Source organism: Anolis sagrei, chromosome 1 (assembly GCF_037176765.1).
Source record: "Anolis sagrei isolate rAnoSag1 chromosome 1, rAnoSag1.mat, whole genome shotgun sequence".
Taxonomy (NCBI): Eukaryota; Metazoa; Chordata; class Lepidosauria; order Squamata; family Dactyloidae; genus Anolis; species Anolis sagrei.
In genome coordinates this window covers 87743188-87764618 of record NC_090021.1, presented here as the reverse complement: position 1 = coordinate 87764618, position 21431 = coordinate 87743188, and the positions used below count along the sequence as shown (strand labels likewise).

The following is a 21431-nucleotide window of genomic DNA, read 5'->3' as shown; positions in this document are numbered from 1 at the left end:
TAGACTTCACCTCCCACAATTCCTAACAACTGGTAATTTCTGGGAGTTGAAGTTCAAAATTACATCTCACATGATTCCACAGCATAGAGAAGTGGTTCTCAACCTGTGGGGTCCCCAGGTGTTTTGGCCTACAACTCCCAGAAACCCCAGCTAGAGCCACAACAGTTAAAGTGGCTCAGACTGCATTAATCCTACAATGCATATGGACTCTTAAAAATATATGAGCACTACTTCTTTCTGATTTGGCAAGAATTTTCAGGCCAATAAATGCTGTGTAATCCGTATCAAAATGTTCTTTAGAAAAATGTACTGAAAAGCATTTGTAATGTGATATTATTGGGAGTTTGCACACACATAAAATATTGAGCTATTGTAACAGTTTCCTGGACAAGCAGGATATGATCTTCTTTAGATCATATCCTGCTTGTCCAGGAAACTGTTACAATAGCTCAATATTTTATGTGTGTGCAAACTCCCAATAATATCACATTACAAATGCTTTTCAGTACCCTTAAATAATTTGTTAAAAGCAACTAGGTTCATGGGATTAGTTTCAGGGTTCTTGTAAACTTGTCTTATGTTCATATTTGATTCAAAGTTTTCCACGGAAAAGTTTTTATATTTTTCCAGGTATGCTACTATTGTATAGTAGTACTATTGTACTACTGTATTTATATCATGTGGCACTGCTTTCAAAAATTGCACTCCAACATTCTAATTGATAGGCTAACCATAAAGAACCATACTATTTTCTGTGAGTCACAAAAGATTTAAAGACTCAGATCATTTCACTGTCTTGATAAAGTTATTCTTTCTCCATTATGGAGGATACAGTAATCTACTAGGTTCAATCTACAGTTTGAATATTAATCTCATACTAAGAAATGTTGTAATCTCAAATTTTCCAATTTTTGAGAGGAATCCATCAATAGCATATGAATACAAAGGTGCAAATGTAAAAAAAAAGATGTTGAGTTCACACAAGACTGCACATTCCTCTCTACAGCTAGAGTCTGATTAAAACATCAACAAGCAAAGCTTAAAGCATGACAAAAACACCCAAATTGTTTCTTTCTTCTTCATTTTTTAACCCTGGCACTTTCTTGAACTATCTCTTTGCATGGATAAATGAACAGATTCAGCATGCCTCCCTCATTTACTTCAATTATGCACATGATCATTCTAGAAGGAAGAATATAAAAATGGAATGGAAATGTGGCATAACCAACACTACTGTAATGCATTTCCCAATGTAAACTGTTAAAACAATTTCATTGTTCTGACATTATCACATGCTCCAATCTGCTTTCTCTCAGGATAATGCATTAAACTAAATTAACATAAAAGAAAATAAACAATGAGTCTCACCATGAAGAGATAAAACTATTGATAAAAACAATATATATTATTTGGATTTTATGCTATGCACGAGTCAAAAAAAAATGAGAAAATATAAACGACCAGGTTTCAGATATCTGTCTCTTCTACAAAACACTATAGCAGCAACAATAGGGAAACAGAGCACACAACAGACATAAATTCCACTCCCTTATTCCTAGCCTAAGATTGAAAAGCACAATATACTGAATGAATGTATTAACTTAATTGAAGTCTTTCAAGGAAATATAAACAAAATGTAAACATAAGACAAGTGAAACAAGATCTACTGATAGTTTCACTAAAAGAATGGTCATGTTAAAGAATGAAGATGATTTCTCAGCTTCAATATGATTCATATGGACTTATAAAAACATCAGCTACAGCATCATTTTAATGCATATATACATTTCATTACTTCATTATTCATACTAGAACACACTAAGACAAAATAACACATCCCATGAATATTTTAAAGAGTGAAGAGACCATTTTAAAGAATGATAACTCTTTAAAAGACAGCCCTTTCTATGAAAAATAACTTGCGGGAATAAACTGGCTTAAATAGACTGGCTGAAGACACCTGATCTCGATTAAGTAGTGTCAGCCCTAGCTAGTACATGCAGTCCCCGAGTTAAAAACATCTGACTTAAAAAGGACTCATAGTTACAAACGGGGCTGAGACAACAAGGAGTTAATCTATCCCTCAGAAGGGAAATTCACTCCTGAAAGAGTTATCATGGGGAAAGGGGTATCTCCACTGAAGCTTTATCACCAGTCCTTGTTTCCACAACAAAGCCTGAATATTCCTGAATGTTCAAGTTGCTATATTCATTCAAGGAATACTAAGAGTAATTTTTCTGAACTGCAAGGTACAGAGTAGCAACAAAATAACAATTGTCCCTCCTCACAAAAATAGATTTAATGTTATTATTTTAATGCTAGGCTGAGACATTTAATATTATAGTGAAATCATGGAAAACTAAACATTTTATAAATATTCAAGAGGAGGATTTTGAATCAGTGTACCTGATTGTCATTTTAATGCCAAGCTGCTGTATAGATGTGAGATTTGTTTCCACATTTGCATAATCTGAAAACCAAAAAATATATACATATATGTATAAAACTGATAAATATTTAAATAAAATCAAATAAACTTTTTATCACCAGACATATAACAAAATGACAAATGCTTGGAAACAATCTGTAATGGAAAAGAATGAAATCTGGTTTATACAGTGATAAGCCTGTATTTGTAACACGTGGCACTGCTTTCAAAAACTGCACTCCAACACTAATTGATAGGCTAACTTTAAAGAATCATTAACTCATAGTTTAGCTCTCCCCATGTAACTTAATAAAACCTTATGGCTCATTTCCTGCACTGTATGACAAATATAATATTGACTACAGGATTTAAAACATTTATCTTTGAGGAAGACAGAAGTCAGTAGAGAACGCTTTTCTTCTTCCACTCGACTTCACCTTTTTTCCAGCATGGCAGCCTAATTTACTATAATCTACAGGTGATTATTAAGAGCGAACCATCTTAAAAATTAAGAGACCCATCTTAAAAATTATTAATTTTGTTTAATTCATGTTCCACATTATTCCTGACATGAAGTCCAAAAGATATATGCTATTAAAACACCACTAGTTTAAAACAGTATGAAAACATTTAATTAACATAATAGGAATAAGGGCACAGCAAACACCCCTTTACAAGACAAGTTTGCACAACCAGTTCAATGTCCAAAGCCTGCTCTAATGAAAAGATCTTTACTGGCAGAAAGAATGCAGAAACACTAGCCAAGTGTGCTATGAAAGAGACTTCCACTGCCTGGGAGCAGCCATTAAGGACACCCTTCCATGGGTTTTCCCAACTTATGGGATCAAAAGAAAGTCCTCCTCTGAGGATCTCAACACCTAGTCATAATCAAGCAGGGAGATATGGCTTTTCAAACATATGATTTGTCTGAAGTATATCACCATTATTAATGCTTTAAAAGGGTGGGGTGGGTTTTGTTTGTACCTTAATGCATCTATTTGCAATATAAAGAAACATTGCCATTAAAATTTTCACCATTCTCGTCATTTTCTTAATAATCAGTCTTAAGGTAATAAACACTGTGTATACTTCTTGAATTCCTTTTTGCCTGTATTTCTCCCACAAATAATAATAGTAAAAGTGGTAGTAGTAATAATAATAATAATTTCATTTCTTACCCACCTCTCCTGTGGTTTGAGGTGGGGCACAACATAGTGAAACACTTCATAAAACATCATAAAAATGCTACATACATGACTGGTGAGATGCACCCTTAAAATACTACATAAAATACTATACAAATTTGCTCTTGCACAGCTAAAAAGCGGAAGGCATTGTGCCACAAAGTTGGCTCATAATTTCACCTTCAGTCATATTTGTTTGTGCAAAAGACAGGATTGAAATACAAGACTGCTTCCTGTGAAATGGATCGCTCTCTGCAGCAGAAAATTTCCATTGTTGACATCGGCGACCTCTGAATGCCCCAACAGATGAATCTGTATTTGTGTGTGTGTGTTTTTTTACAAATATATTACAATGTATTCCTATGAAATATATATTAAAATAGAACAAAGTTAAACAGTAAACAAATAGTTAAAATTTGACTGGTAGGCCTGCTGGAAGAGACGGGTCTTCAATTATCTTAAATTCTGACAGCTCATTAAGCTGTTGGAGCTCTTCTGGCAGGTCATCCCAAAGTCTTGGGGAAGCCGATGAAAAGGTTCTCTGGGTGACGCTCCCCAGTCGGGTTCTGACAGGCAGGAGTCACCTCCAAAGGACCTCACAGTGTCCTAAAGGGCAGATTGTTTGGGAGAAGGTGATCCTGTTGTAAACCTGGACCCAAACCATGTAAGGTTTTAAAGGTCAAAACCAACACTTTGTACTTTGCCCAGAAACTAATTGGCAACCAGTGGAGTGACTGTAGTATAGGTGTAATATGCTTGCTCCTAGATGTTCCTGCAACTAGTTTGGCTGCCGTGTTTTGAACTACTTGGAGTCTCCGAACTTGGCACAGTGCATTGCGGAAGTACAACCACACTTCCAAGCCTCTGCATCAATTATCTCACAACTCTATGCACCTGATGTAGGCTATACACAAAAGCTCGTGCCAGAATTAAATGTGTCTTTAAGGTATCAAAAGACTTTCCGTTGATTTTGATGCAACTAACCAACATGGTTACCCTGTGAACATTGCAACTATATTTTAGTACTTGAATAGCTACTTGAACAATATGTTTCAGTATCAGGGTATTAGATCACCAAAGTGATTTGCAAGAGGGTTCTCATAAGTGAAGAATCTTTAAGTATCTATTTACCAAGAACATTGTTAGTTTAAAATCAGTAGTATAGCTATCTCATATAAAATACAAAGCTAGAAAACCAGAAGACTGTTCCCTGGACAGCCATATCTGGCCCAGCTTACTTGTCCGAACGCCTCTGCCGCTACGTCCCACCTCGTAATCTAAGATCATTTGGGGAGACCCTGCTTTCGCTTCCATCAACATCGCAAATGCGTCTGGAGGGGACGAGGGACAGCGCCTTCTCGGCCATGGCCCCCAGCCTATGGAACGCACTCCCAAATGAGATAAGGTCGACCCCATCTCTTCTGGCCTTCGGGAAGAAATTAAAATCCTGGTTTTGGGGTCAGGCTTTCGGACAACAGACATAAAGAGCACTGGATATGGATATGGACTGGATATGGATTGGATGAACATTACGGCTGAGGATATTGTGATATTGTTTTATGGTTTTAATTATGCTGTTTTTACTGTTTTAATGTCCGCTATTTTGTATTTAACTGGGATTTTACTATTGTAATTCTTATGTAGCGGCATCATACCACTACTAAATGTAAGCTGTCCTGAATCCCCCTTCGGGGTTAGAGAAGTGATGGGATAGAAATACCAGGAATAATGAATAAATAAATATCCTCTAACCTCCCCACTGATCATAAGCAGTATCACAAAGTGTAGCCGCTAACGTCGTAGTGTCCATATAGCCACACTCTACCTTGTGTGTGTGTATGTGTATATATATCCATCCAAACTCAAATGGAGAGGATGTTAATACTTGGGACTGACAAAATTCCTTGTCCTTTATTGCATTATGAAATATACTGTTTGTTGCTTTGTGTTCTTGCCCAAACTTCTCTACACCAGACTCTCAATCTTGTTAGACTTGGCAGTCTCTATAAAGTTAATTGAATTAACTCATTAGATGCCATTCTTATAAGTACCAGAATTTTTAATAGTATAGTGGCTGAAACTTTTCAGGTGAAGGAATTGCCTTCACTAATGTAAGTAACAACTAACCACAATCATTTAACTAAGAAATGAGAAAACCATTAGTGTAGCTCACCATGGCAATTTTTAACATTTTATAGGCATTACAACATGCTCATCTGGTCTCAAATATGACTGTACAATACTTAAGATTTCATTACACTTTTTAATATACTAGAAGTTAAATTAGTTGTATTGGAAAGAGGAGAAAGTATGAAGTTGCAAGTGTAATGATGAACAAAATGTAGCCTTGTTTATTCAAGATATTATTTAATGTTCTATCAAACTGATGTGAAGCCTATTTCATTAAAACATTTCGAAATACTGTGGCTTTCAGGACTAAAAGCATCAAAGGATCAATCTTCTCAACAAGAAAACAATTTTTCTCTCACAAAAGGCAACTGAACTGCCAATCAGATGAAGAGGTGAAATGGACGCTGTTGTTAAACAGAATGAATAAATATGCTATAGCAGCAGCTCAAAACCACCTAGATTAGTTCAAACAGAAATAAGAATTGTCCAGAACATGTCATTTCTTTTTTAAAGAAACAATGAAATAGTAAACTGGATGTTACCTTCAATTCATAATTAATTTTATGATGTGATGATTGCCAACATTTCAACTACGTTCTTTACAATAATTGACAATAATGTTATTCACATATGAAAACACAGACCTCTAAACAGAAGAATAAAGATGCCGTTTCGACATCCTAAAAGTGTAACAGGTCAGATATACACATTGATGCCAATATTAATGATATTCAGTGGTTGGTTTCAGTTGCTCTTACTGTTGTTATCAGAAAGGCATTCTCATCATCTAGGAATAATTTATCTCCTATCAGAAAGGCTATTTTATATCCAGATCAAAATAAGTCTAGGGCCAAATGAAACATAGTACAAATGTCATACTGGATCCTAGCGTAATGCCTTGGCTTTAAGAAGTGATCAGATTGTCTCTTTGATCAGGAAAGTACTGTCAATGCAGAGAGCCTCTCTCTTCTTTATCCTTAACCAAGTTGACTTGTATGGATTTGTTGACTTCCCATCCATAATAAATTGACTGAAATCTCAAATTAAGTGAAGTTATGCTAGAAATATGTAGTAGAAAATGCTGCTTAAAAGTAACTTCTGTACATGACCCTGAGTACATCGATATAAATAAAAATGTAATGTTCATTTGTGGGATTAACATTAAAAAACCACTGGACAAATCGACACCAAATTTGGCCACAATACACCTATCAGGCCACCAAGTGACCATCACTCATAAAAAACACTGAAAAACACAGTGGAAGAGACTTAAAAAGCAAAAAAATAAATAAAAATAAATAAAAAATACATTACAGCGTATGCACAAAACCACATATATACACGCAAACACACATATATACACATATACACAAATATGTACACACACATATACACATATATGCACACAAAAAACACATATACACAGATTGGGCCACAGCAACCCGTTGCAGGGGATGGCTAATAGGTATATAAAGTCTATATAAATAAAAATGTAATGTTCGTTTGTTGGATTAATATAACTCAAAAACCACTGGACGAATTGACACCAAATTTGGATAGAATACACCTATTAGGCCAACAAGTGACCATCACTCATAAAACCGCTGAAAAACACAGCGGAAGGAACTTTAAAAGCCAAAAAACCAAAAAGATGCTACAGCAAATGCGCAAAAACGACTCCCCCGGCAAACAAAACACACAATAGTATGTCCACATTCCACATGCATGCAATCTTTTCCTCCCATTTAAACAAATTACTACTACTACTACTACTACTATTACTACTCTGGCAAAAAGGTGGTCCCAGTGGTGCCTAAAGACCTTGGCCTGCACTTAAACACAATCGACACTGACAAAATTACCATCTGCCAGCTGCAGAAGGCCACCTTACTGGGATCTGCACACATTATTTGCCGATACATCACACAGACCTAGATACTTGGGAAGTGTCCAACGTGTGCTCCAATACAACAGCCAGCAGAGTGAACTTGTCTGCTGTGAACTCATCTTGTTGTGTTTAATAATAATAATAATAATAATAATAATAATAATAATAATAATAATAATTGTTTCTTACCACTCTCTCCTCGTGGCTGGAGGTGGGTTACAACTTAGCTAAAAACACGTAATCTTCTTAAATAGTCTCTAAAACATACATTTTAAAACTTATACAAAGAACAAAGATTTAAACACAATACATGAGTTTAAAATTCATGATTAAAATTGACTGAGTAGGCCTGCTGGAAGAGATAGGTCTCCAGATGTATTTTAATTTCTGACAACTCATTTAGCTGTCAGATCTCTTCCAGCAGATCCTTCCATAGACTTTGAGGGGCCAATGAAAAGGTCATCTGAGTGACAGTTGGCAGTCAAGTTCTGGCTGGTTGGAGTAGCCACCCCCTAGAGGACCTCAGTGTTTGGGGTGGATTGTACAGGAGAAGGTGATCCTGTAGGTAACTGGGACCCAAACCATGTAGGAACCAAATAAGCAGTATTAACCTTCCCTCCCTGAACATGTTGCAGGCAAATTCTTTTTGAACTTTTAATGGCAGATGACGGATGTTTTTGATTTCAATTAAGTGTGGTTTATGAACCCAACCTAATTTGATGGAGAGTATTTCTGAAACTAAAAAGATAGCAAGGCTATAAAAATGTCAGCAACAGCCACTAGCTACAAATTTTTGTCACCTCCAAATTCATTTATGGGAGTCCCAAATGGGGTTGTGACCCACAATTTCAGAAGTTTTGCTCTAACTTATGAGTACTGGGAGAAACTCTTCCTCTACTTTGCAATCTCCTACACAGTGCAAGATACAATTGCCTCAAATGAAATCAAGCGAACCTTTTACAAAATGGTGGCCTCGTTGCTGTAGAACCTACATGAGCAGTATGTATTCTATCCAAATTGAGAAGGGGAGATGGAACAAAGGAGACACACAATTGCCATATTTTGCTTCCACCTATTTTGATTACAAGAGGAGGAGGAAGCCCTAATGCTCCTTCGCCCCCACACTGTGGCTGCAGCTGAAGCATTAAATAAAATCCACTTTTGTAATTGGATTTTTAGATTCTATTAAAAGACTGGCAAAACTGTCCTATATTGAGTTATTTAGAGGCAAGGCTGAACCAATTTTAAAACATAAAAGCCCAGATTTCAAAATGCATGCTGTAACTTAACAATGTAAATTTTTATTTCTACCTTGAAAACAGGTTTCAATTGTGAGGTATCTGTTCCGCATCTAATTGAATTAGACAATGTTCAGCTCAAAATATATACAACCAATTATTTCCATCAGGATGTTAAGTTTGCAAGCACTTAAGGTATTTTTGATCTGATTTACCTCATTATTAAGAAACATACATCACTCAAGAATTTTAATCAGACATTTTAAGGGAATAGGCTAAAACAACAATATGCAGAGTAACATCAGAATGGGTAAAGATTCTACTATATAAAGCTCAGAGAGGAGGTAGACTCAGAACATATTTACATGAGTCATATAACCCAGATAAGATCTGACCACGTGGTATCCCCATGATACACAAGCCCCTCTTCCCCTTAATGCAGAAGGCAGCTAAACGTGGTTTTGCCCTACATTAGCCAAAGTCAAGGAACACTCTATAGCAGTGGTTCCCAACCTTTTTTTGACCAGGGACCACTTGACCAGGGACCACTCTCCAACATTAGTACCAAAAGGGTTAAGAAACAGTTTTTGGCCAACTTTATATTTGGTTTGGGGTGCTGATTCAGAAAATTGCACTGGATAGACCACAGCAGTTCTAGTTTCTGATACAGAACATATGCCATGGTCAGCAATAGGGAAGGAATGGGAGGTGGCACAAAAGGAGCAGAAATAAAATAAAATAAATAAATAAAGAGGAAGGAGGCTCGCAGACCAGATTTCCATCTTCTTGGCCCACTGGTGATTCGCAGCCCACAGGTTAAGAACCACTGCTCTATAGCTTCCACAAAGTTAGTCAGTTCTGAATCAGAAGCAGCTGATTACACAGCCACCCTGCTTTCTGGGCTCTGTGCCATAGGGGCAGGTAGATGGCACCTACCTTAGTGGCCCTGCTGTCATTGCAGCAGCATCCATGGAGCTTGAAAGAGTTTCTGCCCATCCTGGGGCATTATTGCTGGCATTGGAAAGAGTGCTAGAAAGGGTGCTAGCATGACTCAGAGAAGTGAGATGTCCTCCTCCTTTTCCTCTTTTCTCTTTCAGTTGCATGGGTGCCCTTGCAAACATCAGCAAAGCACCTAGGACAGCCAGGAGTTCTTTCAAGGTTTTTGGCCATCCAGCAGGGTTGAAACAGCTTCAGCCCTGTTGGACGGTCAAGATATCAACCCACTGCCACAGCAGGACTGAAGAACGCATTGGAGCCACCCCTGATGCGGAGTACTGCATACAGCATGCTGTACCAGCTCCCAATTTTCCTACATGTATAGATGCACCCTTCTTCTACAAAAGCTTATGCTACCAACTTCATTCTCTCAGTAAAAGATCCCTTTGCATATTAATAAGGTAACACGTGTGGCCAATATAGAGTTAAGAGTTCCTATTGTTTATTATAATTAAAAATATTCAACTGCATAAATGTCAATACATTAACTTATTATTCTCTCTCATCTTTAAAACGTTAACTGGAACTAATTTGATTTTTCCAGATTTGCAAATTTTATAATGGAATGTAATCCTGAGGGATTTCACAACAGCTGGATGAATTGTGTTATTCTAATTTCAACTACCCAAGGGTTCAAAAAGCTGCTTTAGTTTAAGACAATCATTTTCTCATTTCCAGAAATATGATAACACTGAATATCAATGCATTGTCCTGAAACTATTTTCATAAAACACATACTTTATTCATTAAAAACTAAACTATTGTTACACTCCTGGTGATCGGAAACCTAACCAAGGTGGACTGCATATGGTATTTACTGCACCAGATAGCATACTGTCTTAATAAAACCCAAATACATCTATTCTTTTTACAAATCATTTTAGAAATAGGGCATCCTAATACCACATTTTTAATTATTTATGACTGTGTGGATTTAAAATGCATTTTCTAATGGTGCACTGCTGAGTATTTTAAAGAGAAAAACAGAGTTATGGGAAATCTTGAAAAAAATTAAACAATATTCCTTTAATTCAAACTGGAAACCAGTTGTCTGAATGCAGTGTGAAAAACCAGAATGTTGCAGTCCACAACTAAGTAACATTCTATTTTATCCACAGAAGCTTTTTTACTGCAAGTTGTATCCATTTCTGTGGGATTTGTTCCACAAAGGAAACTCCTGATCTGAGTACATAGGTGACATGTCTAATTTATAAATAGGTAGCTCTCACACTAAGAGGCATATGAATTCTATTAAAGCCCCATATAATTTCACTCTAGGCTGTTTGAAGGACCACATTCTTAAGAGAAATTTGGAAGTGGTCACATTCTTTAGAATGCTTGATATTGATGCAACAGACGACTTCATCAATAAATATTAACAAGGTCTAAATTCTCTACCTGAGGAAAGCTAGGATGACCACCTCCTTTTCACAAACCTGAACACACTTTTTATTCAAACACAATGTTGGGTAACTCACTGTATTTGCTGCAGCAGGGGCTTTTAACAATTTGATTCCTTCATTTCCATTTATTGGTGTATTTTTAGTTTGTGTGTCTTAATTTTATGATTTTATCCTTATCATATTTTATCTATTAAATTTTAATTGCAAGTGTCATTTTTGAGAGATAGGCAGGATATCAATTTAATAAATATATACACAAAGTAAGTATGTTAAAGAAAAATGCACATGCAAATAATTAAGCTGCCGGAAGAAACATTAAACCAGCTCCTTCATAAAGAACAAGGCTTACTGTCCTGTTATTATATAATTATAATTATGATGCACTTTCTGTCTTTAGTCAATAAGTGAAAGTAACTAATACAAGAATGGAACAATCAGACTGGCAGAATATCCCACTTCCTATATTGTCTTTGCTTAGCTCCAAGTGAGTGGTCGGTGTGGGAGACTGAGACAACAGTGTAGTTGGGCAGTTATTATTCTTTAAATTCACTAATGTAAGCCAGAATTATAAGACTGAAGAAAATTACCTTCATTTTCTCTACTACTGAAATAACGTTCTGATGGTGTTTCAGAAAGAAGTAGCACAAACTTTTCAATTAACTCTGCCAAATCTGCAAATGAGACAAAAATGATTAGAGCAGGAGGACCACAAAAGAAACTTCAGAAATATATCAGCAGCAAAGATGAAGCATACAGGCGGCTTAAGCAATCTAAACTCTTCCATGTTTATTCAAACCTGCATGATAAAAAAAACAATTCAAAACATGAACACTATTTTTATATTCATAACAACACGCCCAGTTTAAATTAAAATTTTAATGGCTTCACTGACAATCTATTCAGGTTAAACAGAAAAGGAATTATTTGTTATGTTTATATCATCTACAGATTGCTTCAAAAACAGCTAGTTTCAACATAAGAAAATTAGCTGAAATGTATTTGTACTGTCTCTATTTGTCTGTACAGGGGTACTGGAGAGGAAAGTGAGGCCTTTATTTCAAACTAAAAGCCAATACACTTTATGATTTCTGTCCTTCTTTACAATGAAGAAGCGTCAGGATCTTTCCACACCATCAGCAAACTTTCCATGTTGTCCCTGAGGTTTTTCAGGGGCAGGTGGCCTCATTTAAATGTGACAAGAAAAGAAATGAGATAATAGGTATGATCATCTTATATACAGTATAGACAATACTTTGTTTCTTTCAAGTGTATGATAAACTATCCAAGTCCAATATAAACTGCCAGCAGTCTTTTCCACCTAATGGGATTGGTCTCTGTGCCTCACAATGGCTATTAAGCACAAATGTCCCACAAGGAAAAGACAAGAAGAAGCAACATGTCATTATCACAAAAGTTTAATTAATCTACTGTGGATTGTAGATGCTCTTAATGACCTGGGATAAACCTGCAAGGAGTTCTATTGTCTAAAGAACCAATTAAAGATGTAATTGATTGTTGATTGATTGCTGTCAATCCCCGCACATCCAATAAACAAATTTAATCCAGGGATATTTCTTGGCCACAAACAGGAAACAGCAATCTGGTCTGTCATAAGAAATGTCATCCCCTACCACAGTTTTCTTAGGTAAAAGTCTGAAGAAAAGGAACTAAATGTGCTAATACTTTAATTAATTCATCTCTATGTGCTACAGATTTCTTGAGAAGCATGATATTTTTAGATCTGGTATCTTCAACACTTTTAAAACTCTAATAAAGTCTCTCTTTAACTTCACAATGGAACTCAGTGAACTGCCTCAAGAGCTGATGTATTTTAATATGTTTATAATAAGAACATTAACTATTTCAAGTAAGATCTTCAGACCTTTTAAAATCTTGCTTAAAATCTTCAATATTTTGGGCCAAACGTTTCCAGACTTGGTTATATATTTAATTATAAATTTGTGACAAGCAAAGTATATCACCATTCTCACATCAGTATTAACAAAACATCAATATCATTGAATTTTTAAAATTTAATTTAATTTATTGTTACTACAGAACAATAACAATAAATAATAAGCACTTCCCTTTGGATAATTGATATAGTTTATTTAAAAGTACAGCATCCTCCCAGCCTCATTTTTAAAAAGAAATAGCAAGATGTTGTGGGTCTAAAGTTGATATCTAAATAAATAATTATTACATAAATCCATACACATTTTACATCCCATAGTATATGATGACATAAATTAAATAAAATAGAATGATAGAATGAGAGCTATAGTTACAAAAACAGATGGTGTGAACACTAAACACATTTTGAACATAATCCTAAATACACTTAAAACATTTTTAGAGAAGTAGCAGGCTTAAAATATTATCGAACTAAAATGCATCAAAGAGCATTTTAAACACTCTTATATTTCAAGTTACTTAGATTAATCTGGCAATCTTCCATTTCATTTCATTTCATTTAATAGCTTTTTGATGCAAACATAATCCTTACACCATATGTTTTCCCAAAAAATGTTTTCTTCCCTACATAAACATATGTTACAAGAAGTATGGAGTTCCCAGTTTCATTAATGCAGGAGGCAGAAATGGGTTTGCAGAAGAGTCCAAGTGGATGGCAAGGCACTGTATAATTTTCTTTCAAACAAATAGATCGGTCTGACTCAAGGGAAAAGAAGATCACTTAAACCAAATGTTTCCCCAACTTAAAGTCTGTATTCATATAATCTTCAAGTCTGTATTCACATAATCATGACAAACACCAGTTTTAAAACATAGGGATGTCAAGATAAACTATATACCCCCTAATTTCAACATCCACAAGAATCAAAAGATTTTTAAGCTTTAGCATATTTTAGTACAGCACACTAGTCAAAGTGTGCTTTCCGTTTTGTCATTCTATAATCTCCAAGATTGCTACAGGTAGTTATTAATACAATATAGTTTTAATATGTTATACTTACTGGTTCCACTCACAACATTAGGTTTGCTTTCCATGATTTCACAAAACTGTCTTTGAACATTTTCAATCCATCCCAAGTATTTATCTGGATTTTTTAAAGCAGATAAAAGCTTGGTAGCATCATCATCTAAAAGGAAAAGGAAAAATATTGATTAAAAACCTATAAACTTGTTTTATACAAATATCGCAACACTGATAAATAGGTTCCTACAAAATCTATTTTGCCTAGTTAAATTTCTAAAACAGAACATATGAAAAAGAAAAGCTTTCCAGGCCAATTTGAATAATTGTCAGCAGTGAAACTTACTTCCATATAAGAACATTGACCTTTTATAGAATACTACCAAGTTTACTATTCACATACTGCTAATCATCTTCAGTTCTTCAAATTTTCTATCACTCCCTCAACACAGTTAACATGATAACTCATGACTGTTCAGTCCCCAATGGGCTATATGGGGAATGATGTCATTTTAATCACCTTAGCAGTTTCCCCACAATTCTGGTAATTATGCAAAGCTTGGGAATTCACAAATGGAATACTTGTTTCATGTTATTCATTGGATTTATCTCAGATAAAGTTTCTTTGCACCCAAGCCACTGAAATATTAAAGGAAGTGGTGTTAAAATATATAATTAGGTACTGGAACTCACTGTAATTTTTTTCTTTCTTGAAAATGCAGAGAGATAATCCACATTATGTAGGACAAAAAACTGAGGAACAAGAAGAGGGAAAAAGTAAGTTCAGTAGATGAGATGACTAGCAGTTTGATCGTTAAAAGGTAGAGCCACATCACAAAACTGCCATGTTGTCAAGGCATTCACGCTCTTTTCAAATACCAAACTGCTGGTCTTCTCAACTAATGCGCTCATTTTCTTCCCCTTTCTTTCTTAGATCTTTATTCTATGTGATGTGTATTGTTTCCCTCCACTATTCAGATAATATTTCATTTCTTGGTAATACTAAATGTTTATTGTTCAAAATGATCTAGTATTTAAACATAAAAAGATAAAAGAATTGTAAATTTAGATTTATGAATTGCTAAAATTGTTTTTATTGTTTCCCATAACATTTTATCATAGTTTCTGCAAGCAAGTTGTAACTGGCCACATTTCAACCCTATAAGGCATTCAGACATACTTTTCTTAATTGCAAATATTTCTAAAGATGAATTATTTTTCTCTTATCCTCCTTCGACTTCTTGCTTGTGCTATTATGTGGCTTGTTTTCTACCCTTCAATTTGCCTAGTTTCACCATAATTGATAAAGATGCACAGTTAAAATGTGTGTAGTCAAACTTTTAAAACTCGATTCCCTCAAGATACTTACTATTCTTGTTTCGTGTCAGCATGCTTATATCAATTTAATATTCAACTTTCAAAATAAAATCATCACTTGCAAATGTCATTAGCTTTTTTATTAAACCAAAAATATTTGCTTTTTGGTTCACTGTATAAAATGCATTTTAAAACAGGGTTAGGTCCTTAATAATTTATACTTAAATTGTTTTTCTATCACTGGAGCTCATTTGATCAACCCAGAGTGTTTTTATAAAATTGTACTGTAAGAAAAATTGTTCTAATCTATTCTGTATGGACTTTTATTGCCAAGTAATTATAATGGCACTCCATGCAGTCATGCCGGCCATGTGACCTTGGAGATGTCTATGGACAATGTTGGCTCTTCAGCTTAGAAATGGAGATGAGCACCACCTTCCTAGAGTCAGACATGACTAGACTTAATGTGAAGGGGAAACTTTTACCTTTTAATCATACCAAAAGGATTTATTCTTCACAAGCATTGCTTAGACAAACCCAATTCATTCCTCTGGTTTATGTCTACTTTATCTAGCTTTGCTGGGATAAAAATCTTTTTTAACAAAACTCAAAATTGTTATTTTTTATCATTCACAGTGCCAAAACTATGTGGTTATTTCTTAATATTTCTTCTTGCTATAGCCACTGTCTTTGGGTATATTTGTATGCAGATATATTTATATGGCCACATATATATGTATTATTTTGTTTCATAGATATGATATGCCTCAAGTCTGGGTCCACCTCAGCCTATAGCTAGTCCTCCTTCTATATTACCATCTTTTTGACAACTTGTTTCATGCCTATTGTACTCTTCTTTTCACACATAATAGACAAAATGAGTAATAAAAATCAGGAAATGTTTTGTTGTACTCTGCAAAGGGTATACTTCAAAATTACAACTGCAGAATTCAAAAGACTTTGCCTGCAACGACACCGAAATCCTTCACAATACTCTATTGCAGTGGTTCCCAACCTGTGGCTCGTGGACCACCAGTGGTCCCCAAGAACAAAAATATGGTCTCACCATTACTACACTGTTGCCGCGAAACGACGCAGCAAAGAGAGTGACTGGTCTCACGAAATCCTCTTATAGTACCAAGGCAACAGGGATGTGAGGAGAGAGGCTAACTACCCATGAAAGATTACTACAACCAAATCAGCTCTAGATTATTAAATATGGTTTTCTGTGGGTGAGAATCATCATCATCAACATCTTTAATTACTTATTAATCGCCCTTCATTCGAGATGCTCTAGGCGATTTACATAGCAGAAATTATACAGGATAAAGCAACAAAACAAATAACCAAACCAAATCTAAAATTGACCAAAAACTGATTCACAATCCTTTTGGTACTATTGTTGGAGAGTGGTCCCTGGTTAAAGTGGTCCCTGTTCAAAAAAAGGTTGGGAACCACTGCTCAATTTGAGCAGCTCATGCTATGTAAATGAGCCATTTTTTAATAAAATATTTCCAACATATTTTATAATTCCTGCTCAGGAAAGGTGTAAAAGGGCAAGGAAGAGGTTCAGTACCTTATAATTCCAAGTCAGAGTAGAAACAGATAAACAGTGGGTTGTTGTAGGTTTTTCCAGGCTATATGGCCATGTCCTGGAGGCAATTTTTCTCCTGACGTTTCGCCTGCATCTATGGCAAGCATCCTCAGAGGTAGTGAGATCTGATAAACATTTCAGTCTCAAAAACTCTGAAATCATAAGGCTCTTCTTCAGCCACATAAACATATCCCATGGAATGGAGGTTCAATTTGACATAGTTCCCTATCTTGCGGAGTTAATTTCCAGAAATATTTTTATTTTATCTTCTGAACAGAACTTTATTTGAAATGCATATAGTGACTGAATTACTTGTCTTCCTGTCCACTCTTTCACATAGAGTTTTGCTTAACATAAACCTCTGTTTTAATGGCAAAACCTTATAATTCAAAGTGTTGGTGGAGGCTCCTTCTTTGGAAGCTTTTAAACAGAGGCTAGATGGCCATCTGTCCGGGGTACTTTGAATGCGATTTTCCTGCTTCTTGGCAGGAGGTTGGACTGGATGGCCCATGAGGTCTCTTCCAACTCAAGGATTCTATGAAAGGGGACTCTACGGAGGCCATGAATTACAAAGTGAACTATGCAAGCAGATTTCAGGAGATGAAAAGGAAAACATTCTTACAGCAAGTGAAATACATGAACTTCAGTAACTAGAGGGGTGATGTGCTTATTTCATTTCTTTTTACCCACCATAGTACTTTAAGATGCTTTCTCAATCTATATAAATAAAAATGTAATGTTCATTTCTGGGATTCTCCCACTTGGGCTCCACGTCCCCCTTTCATGCCCCCCCCCCAAAAGCCTTTAAAAACCCTTACAAACTGTCCCAGAGGAAGGAGGGGAAAGAAAGAGAAAGGAGAGAAGAAAGGAAGAAAAGGATTGGTGAAGAGAAGAGAAGATTATGAATGTTAGGAAAGGTAGAAGGAAAGAAAGAGGAATGAAGGGAAATGAGGCAGGTATGGGAGAGGAAAGGAAGGGAAGAGGCAGGGAAGGAACAAAGAAAGAAAGGGGGAAACTGGTGAAGGGAAGAGAAGACTATAGCATCAGAGAGTCCTAGAGTTGGGAGACACCTGGTGGACCATCCAGGCCAACCCCTTTTTGTGAAGAAGCAGGAAAATCACATTCAAAGCACCCCCAACAGATGGCCACCCAGCCTCTGTTTCAAAGAGGTTTTTTTGAGTGTTTTGGTCAGCATGAATATAACTTAAAAGCCTTGCAGCTTCAGTGGCTGCTTCTCATTACTTTACTTTCCATACCACCTTGCACCTTAACAGCCTGGCTTCTACTAGCCAGCGGGAAACCTTTGGTGGGAGGAGTTCCCTACCCCAGATTGCTTCATGTCTGCAAATCCTGTTTTCTGAGGGCCACAGCAATGTGTGGCCGGGTACAGCTAGTGCATACATAAGAAGCAAACTACTAGCAAATCTTGTTTGTTTCCTATGCAATTATTGAGAAAACATCTTAAATTACTATGTTGGCTTTAAAAATGAAATTGGTAAGCAAAGCTATGAGAGCCAGGATGGTTTATGTGCTGGACCACAACTCTGGAAACCAGGGTTCATATTCTCGCTGGACAATAGAGACCCACTGGGTGATCTTGGAAAAGTCACACTCGCTCAGAGGAAGGTGAAGGCAAACTTCCTCTGAATGAACTTTGCAAAGAAAACTTAGTGGAATATTCTCCTTAGGGTCATCATAAGTTGGGAATGACTGGATGGCACACAACAACCAGCAGTTAGAAAAACCAATAGGTATGTAAACTGATAAATTATCACCTTAAATCATATTTTTTCACGTTTATTCTAGTAAACTAGCATATTACCTTGCCTTGAATCTGTTTTTCTAGGAAATTCAGCAAGATAACATGTTGGTAAAGGGTATGAGGAAAACATTGGCCAAGGATATGGATCATCGCCCTAAAGTGAAGCAACCAAGAATAAAAGCAGCTTTTATAATATACTGCTAATTTGTTCATTTAATTCCATCATTCAATTCAATGATTTCTAAGTTTTCTATATTATTTTCAAACCAAACATATACCATTTCACATCATATCTCAGTGCTGTCATTAAAAAGATACAAAAGAGTTACAAATGCTAGTTGGCAGCTTAGCCAGCTGACTTAATCGTCTTTAATTAAACATTCCAGATTATATATATTATAAATATACCATATACTTTTCAACCATGTTTATACACGATTTAACTGGCAGTTCCCTACTGACCACTTACACTTCATTGCTAAGTAATCTATAGATAAGAACAGTATATAATCAAATTAAGATATTTCACAAATATTGCAAAAAAAAGAGGCTTAAATCAATAAAATTAAAGAATGGTAATGAATTCAAAAAAGTTATCTACACAAACATATAAACACATAGTATATACAAGAAGTGCACACTATTTTGATATAAACTAATGCACTGATGACTAGCAGTATCAAATTGCTCAATGCTTTCAAGCTGCTCAAAAGAGGTAGCCAGTAGAAGTTTTAAAATGTCATTATTTCACAATGACAGCAGTTATCCCCTGAGAGACTAGCTATGAAGAATATTTGTAACTCTGAATTCTCAACCTTATGCAGTATTCGGGGAGGCAAAATCCGTTCTGTTGGTCCCCCAACATGATTTATTCTAACCAGAATATGGTTCCTTTCTACTGATAAGCCATCAATTATGAAGTCTCTGCCAAAAAAAAGCAAAATTAAAAGTGTTAGGGAAAAATGCTACAAATCAAGACGTACAATGTTGAAGAGGCAGACTATTTACAAGGCACTTCAAGCCCAGTTATTCACAGGGAACTGGGATCTCAGTTTCGAGCAAAATATCCAGGTTGTTCTGGCACTGGATCAACAAGAACTAAAAGCTTAAAGGAAGTTCCATACTGGCATACATCAGTTAACAAATCCTCTAAAAGAGAAGTTTATTTTTACAAAAATGTTTTTGGGGGGCTTTTTTCTTTGTCATTTGTCTACCTGATAATTTTTGTACCACAAGTACTGGGAAGATGGTGAAAATGGTTCAGTATCAGACTGCAGAAGTATGTCTGCAATAAACAAGGCATTTAAGCAGTGGTTCCCAACTTTTGGGCCTCTAGGTGTTTTGAACTTCAACTGTCAGAAATCCCAGCCAGCTTGTCATGAATAACTTTTCAATATTTTTAAAGCATAGGTTCTTTTTATTGCGATTTCCAGTGTGAGAGGGTACATCAGATTACAGAAAAACATTTGGACAAAGAATGACATCGGATATACAGACATACAGATTTTATGCAATTACATTGAATTTACAATTACACTGGTTAACTAACAAACAAAAGGGAATTACATTTTCACTCAGCATTCACACCACATGTACATGCATTCATCCTCATGCATCCAAATATTACCATATTCTTTTCTTCCTCCTTGGAGAAGCAGTCTGCCAACACATAGCTCCAAAACTTCCATAACACGAAAACTTCAAAATGCTGAAATGCCAAAACTTCTTTCCCTAAGAACAATGCCAAGGACCAGATCTGTTTTCCGTGCAGCAGAACCTGACTCCCTACACAAAATCTAAAACTCCAAAAGCACACTTCTTCCTCTTTCCTTGGGAATGAAGCCCCAAAGTGACCACAATCATGCTTTCCCATAGCATATCTGCCACTCTCCAAATACACCATCTCTGTCCTTCCCATTTATTTATTTACATTATTTCTATTCCACCCATTTCAGCCAGAAGGCATGGAGCAGGAACGGGTAAACCAGACTCCTCAGGTCTGTCACACTTCGAGAATTATTAGATTGAGTCTTTTATAGGAATATTTTGCTGATGTAGTCCCAAAGTTGTAAATTAATCCTAGACATCTTCCATCCTGGATCCATCTCAGTTTCCTGGCCAGATGTTGATTCTTGATTGGTGTTGATCTTATGTTGACTTCTTTTTTAACATTGTAAACATTTCTGTTATCACTGTTCCAGTTCTTATCAGAGTTTACTTTTCAGTTCTTATTAGCAACTTTTAATCACAGTCCAGCAAGGAGTTAGTCATTGCAGGCCTTAATATTATACTGGTGTTTCCAAAATTATTAATTTTATCCATACATCCTTCCATTCAACTCATTCATAGCCACATATATTAAATCCACATTTATCAAATCTCCATATAAAGTTTTTGTGACAAGATTATCAGCTTTTACGAACTGTGTGAGTTGAAGTCCAAAACACCTGGAAGCCCAAAGGTTGAGAACCACTGCATTAAAGTTTAAACTGGGAAAGAATTAGATGTTGTTCTGGCCAATCTTCTTGGAGCTGTGTGGCTGCCTATAGTAGGGAA

The 21431-nt window shown here is 35.8% G+C and overlaps 1 protein-coding gene across 6 annotated transcripts in view; it reads right to left on the bottom strand.

Moving 5' to 3' along the window:
* The window catches only part of TBC1D32 (TBC1 domain family member 32), a 90484-nt gene that overhangs the window by 10246 nt on the left and 58807 nt on the right, over window positions 1-21431 (bottom strand). For 5 of the 6 annotated variants that reach the window (XM_060753256.2, XM_060753257.2, XM_060753260.2 and 2 more), the window contains 5 exons: window positions 19691-19799; window positions 18936-19029; window positions 14243-14368; window positions 11855-11938; window positions 2407-2470 (listed from right to left, as the gene is read on the bottom strand). In XM_060753256.2, the coding sequence (XP_060609239.2) occupies window positions 2407-2470; window positions 11855-11938; window positions 14243-14368; window positions 18936-19029; window positions 19691-19799 (477 nt within the window). The remainder of the gene's footprint in view (window positions 1-2406; window positions 2471-11854; window positions 11939-14242; window positions 14369-18935; window positions 19030-19690; window positions 19800-21431) is intronic. The other variant, XM_060753261.2, reaches the window with a different exon arrangement.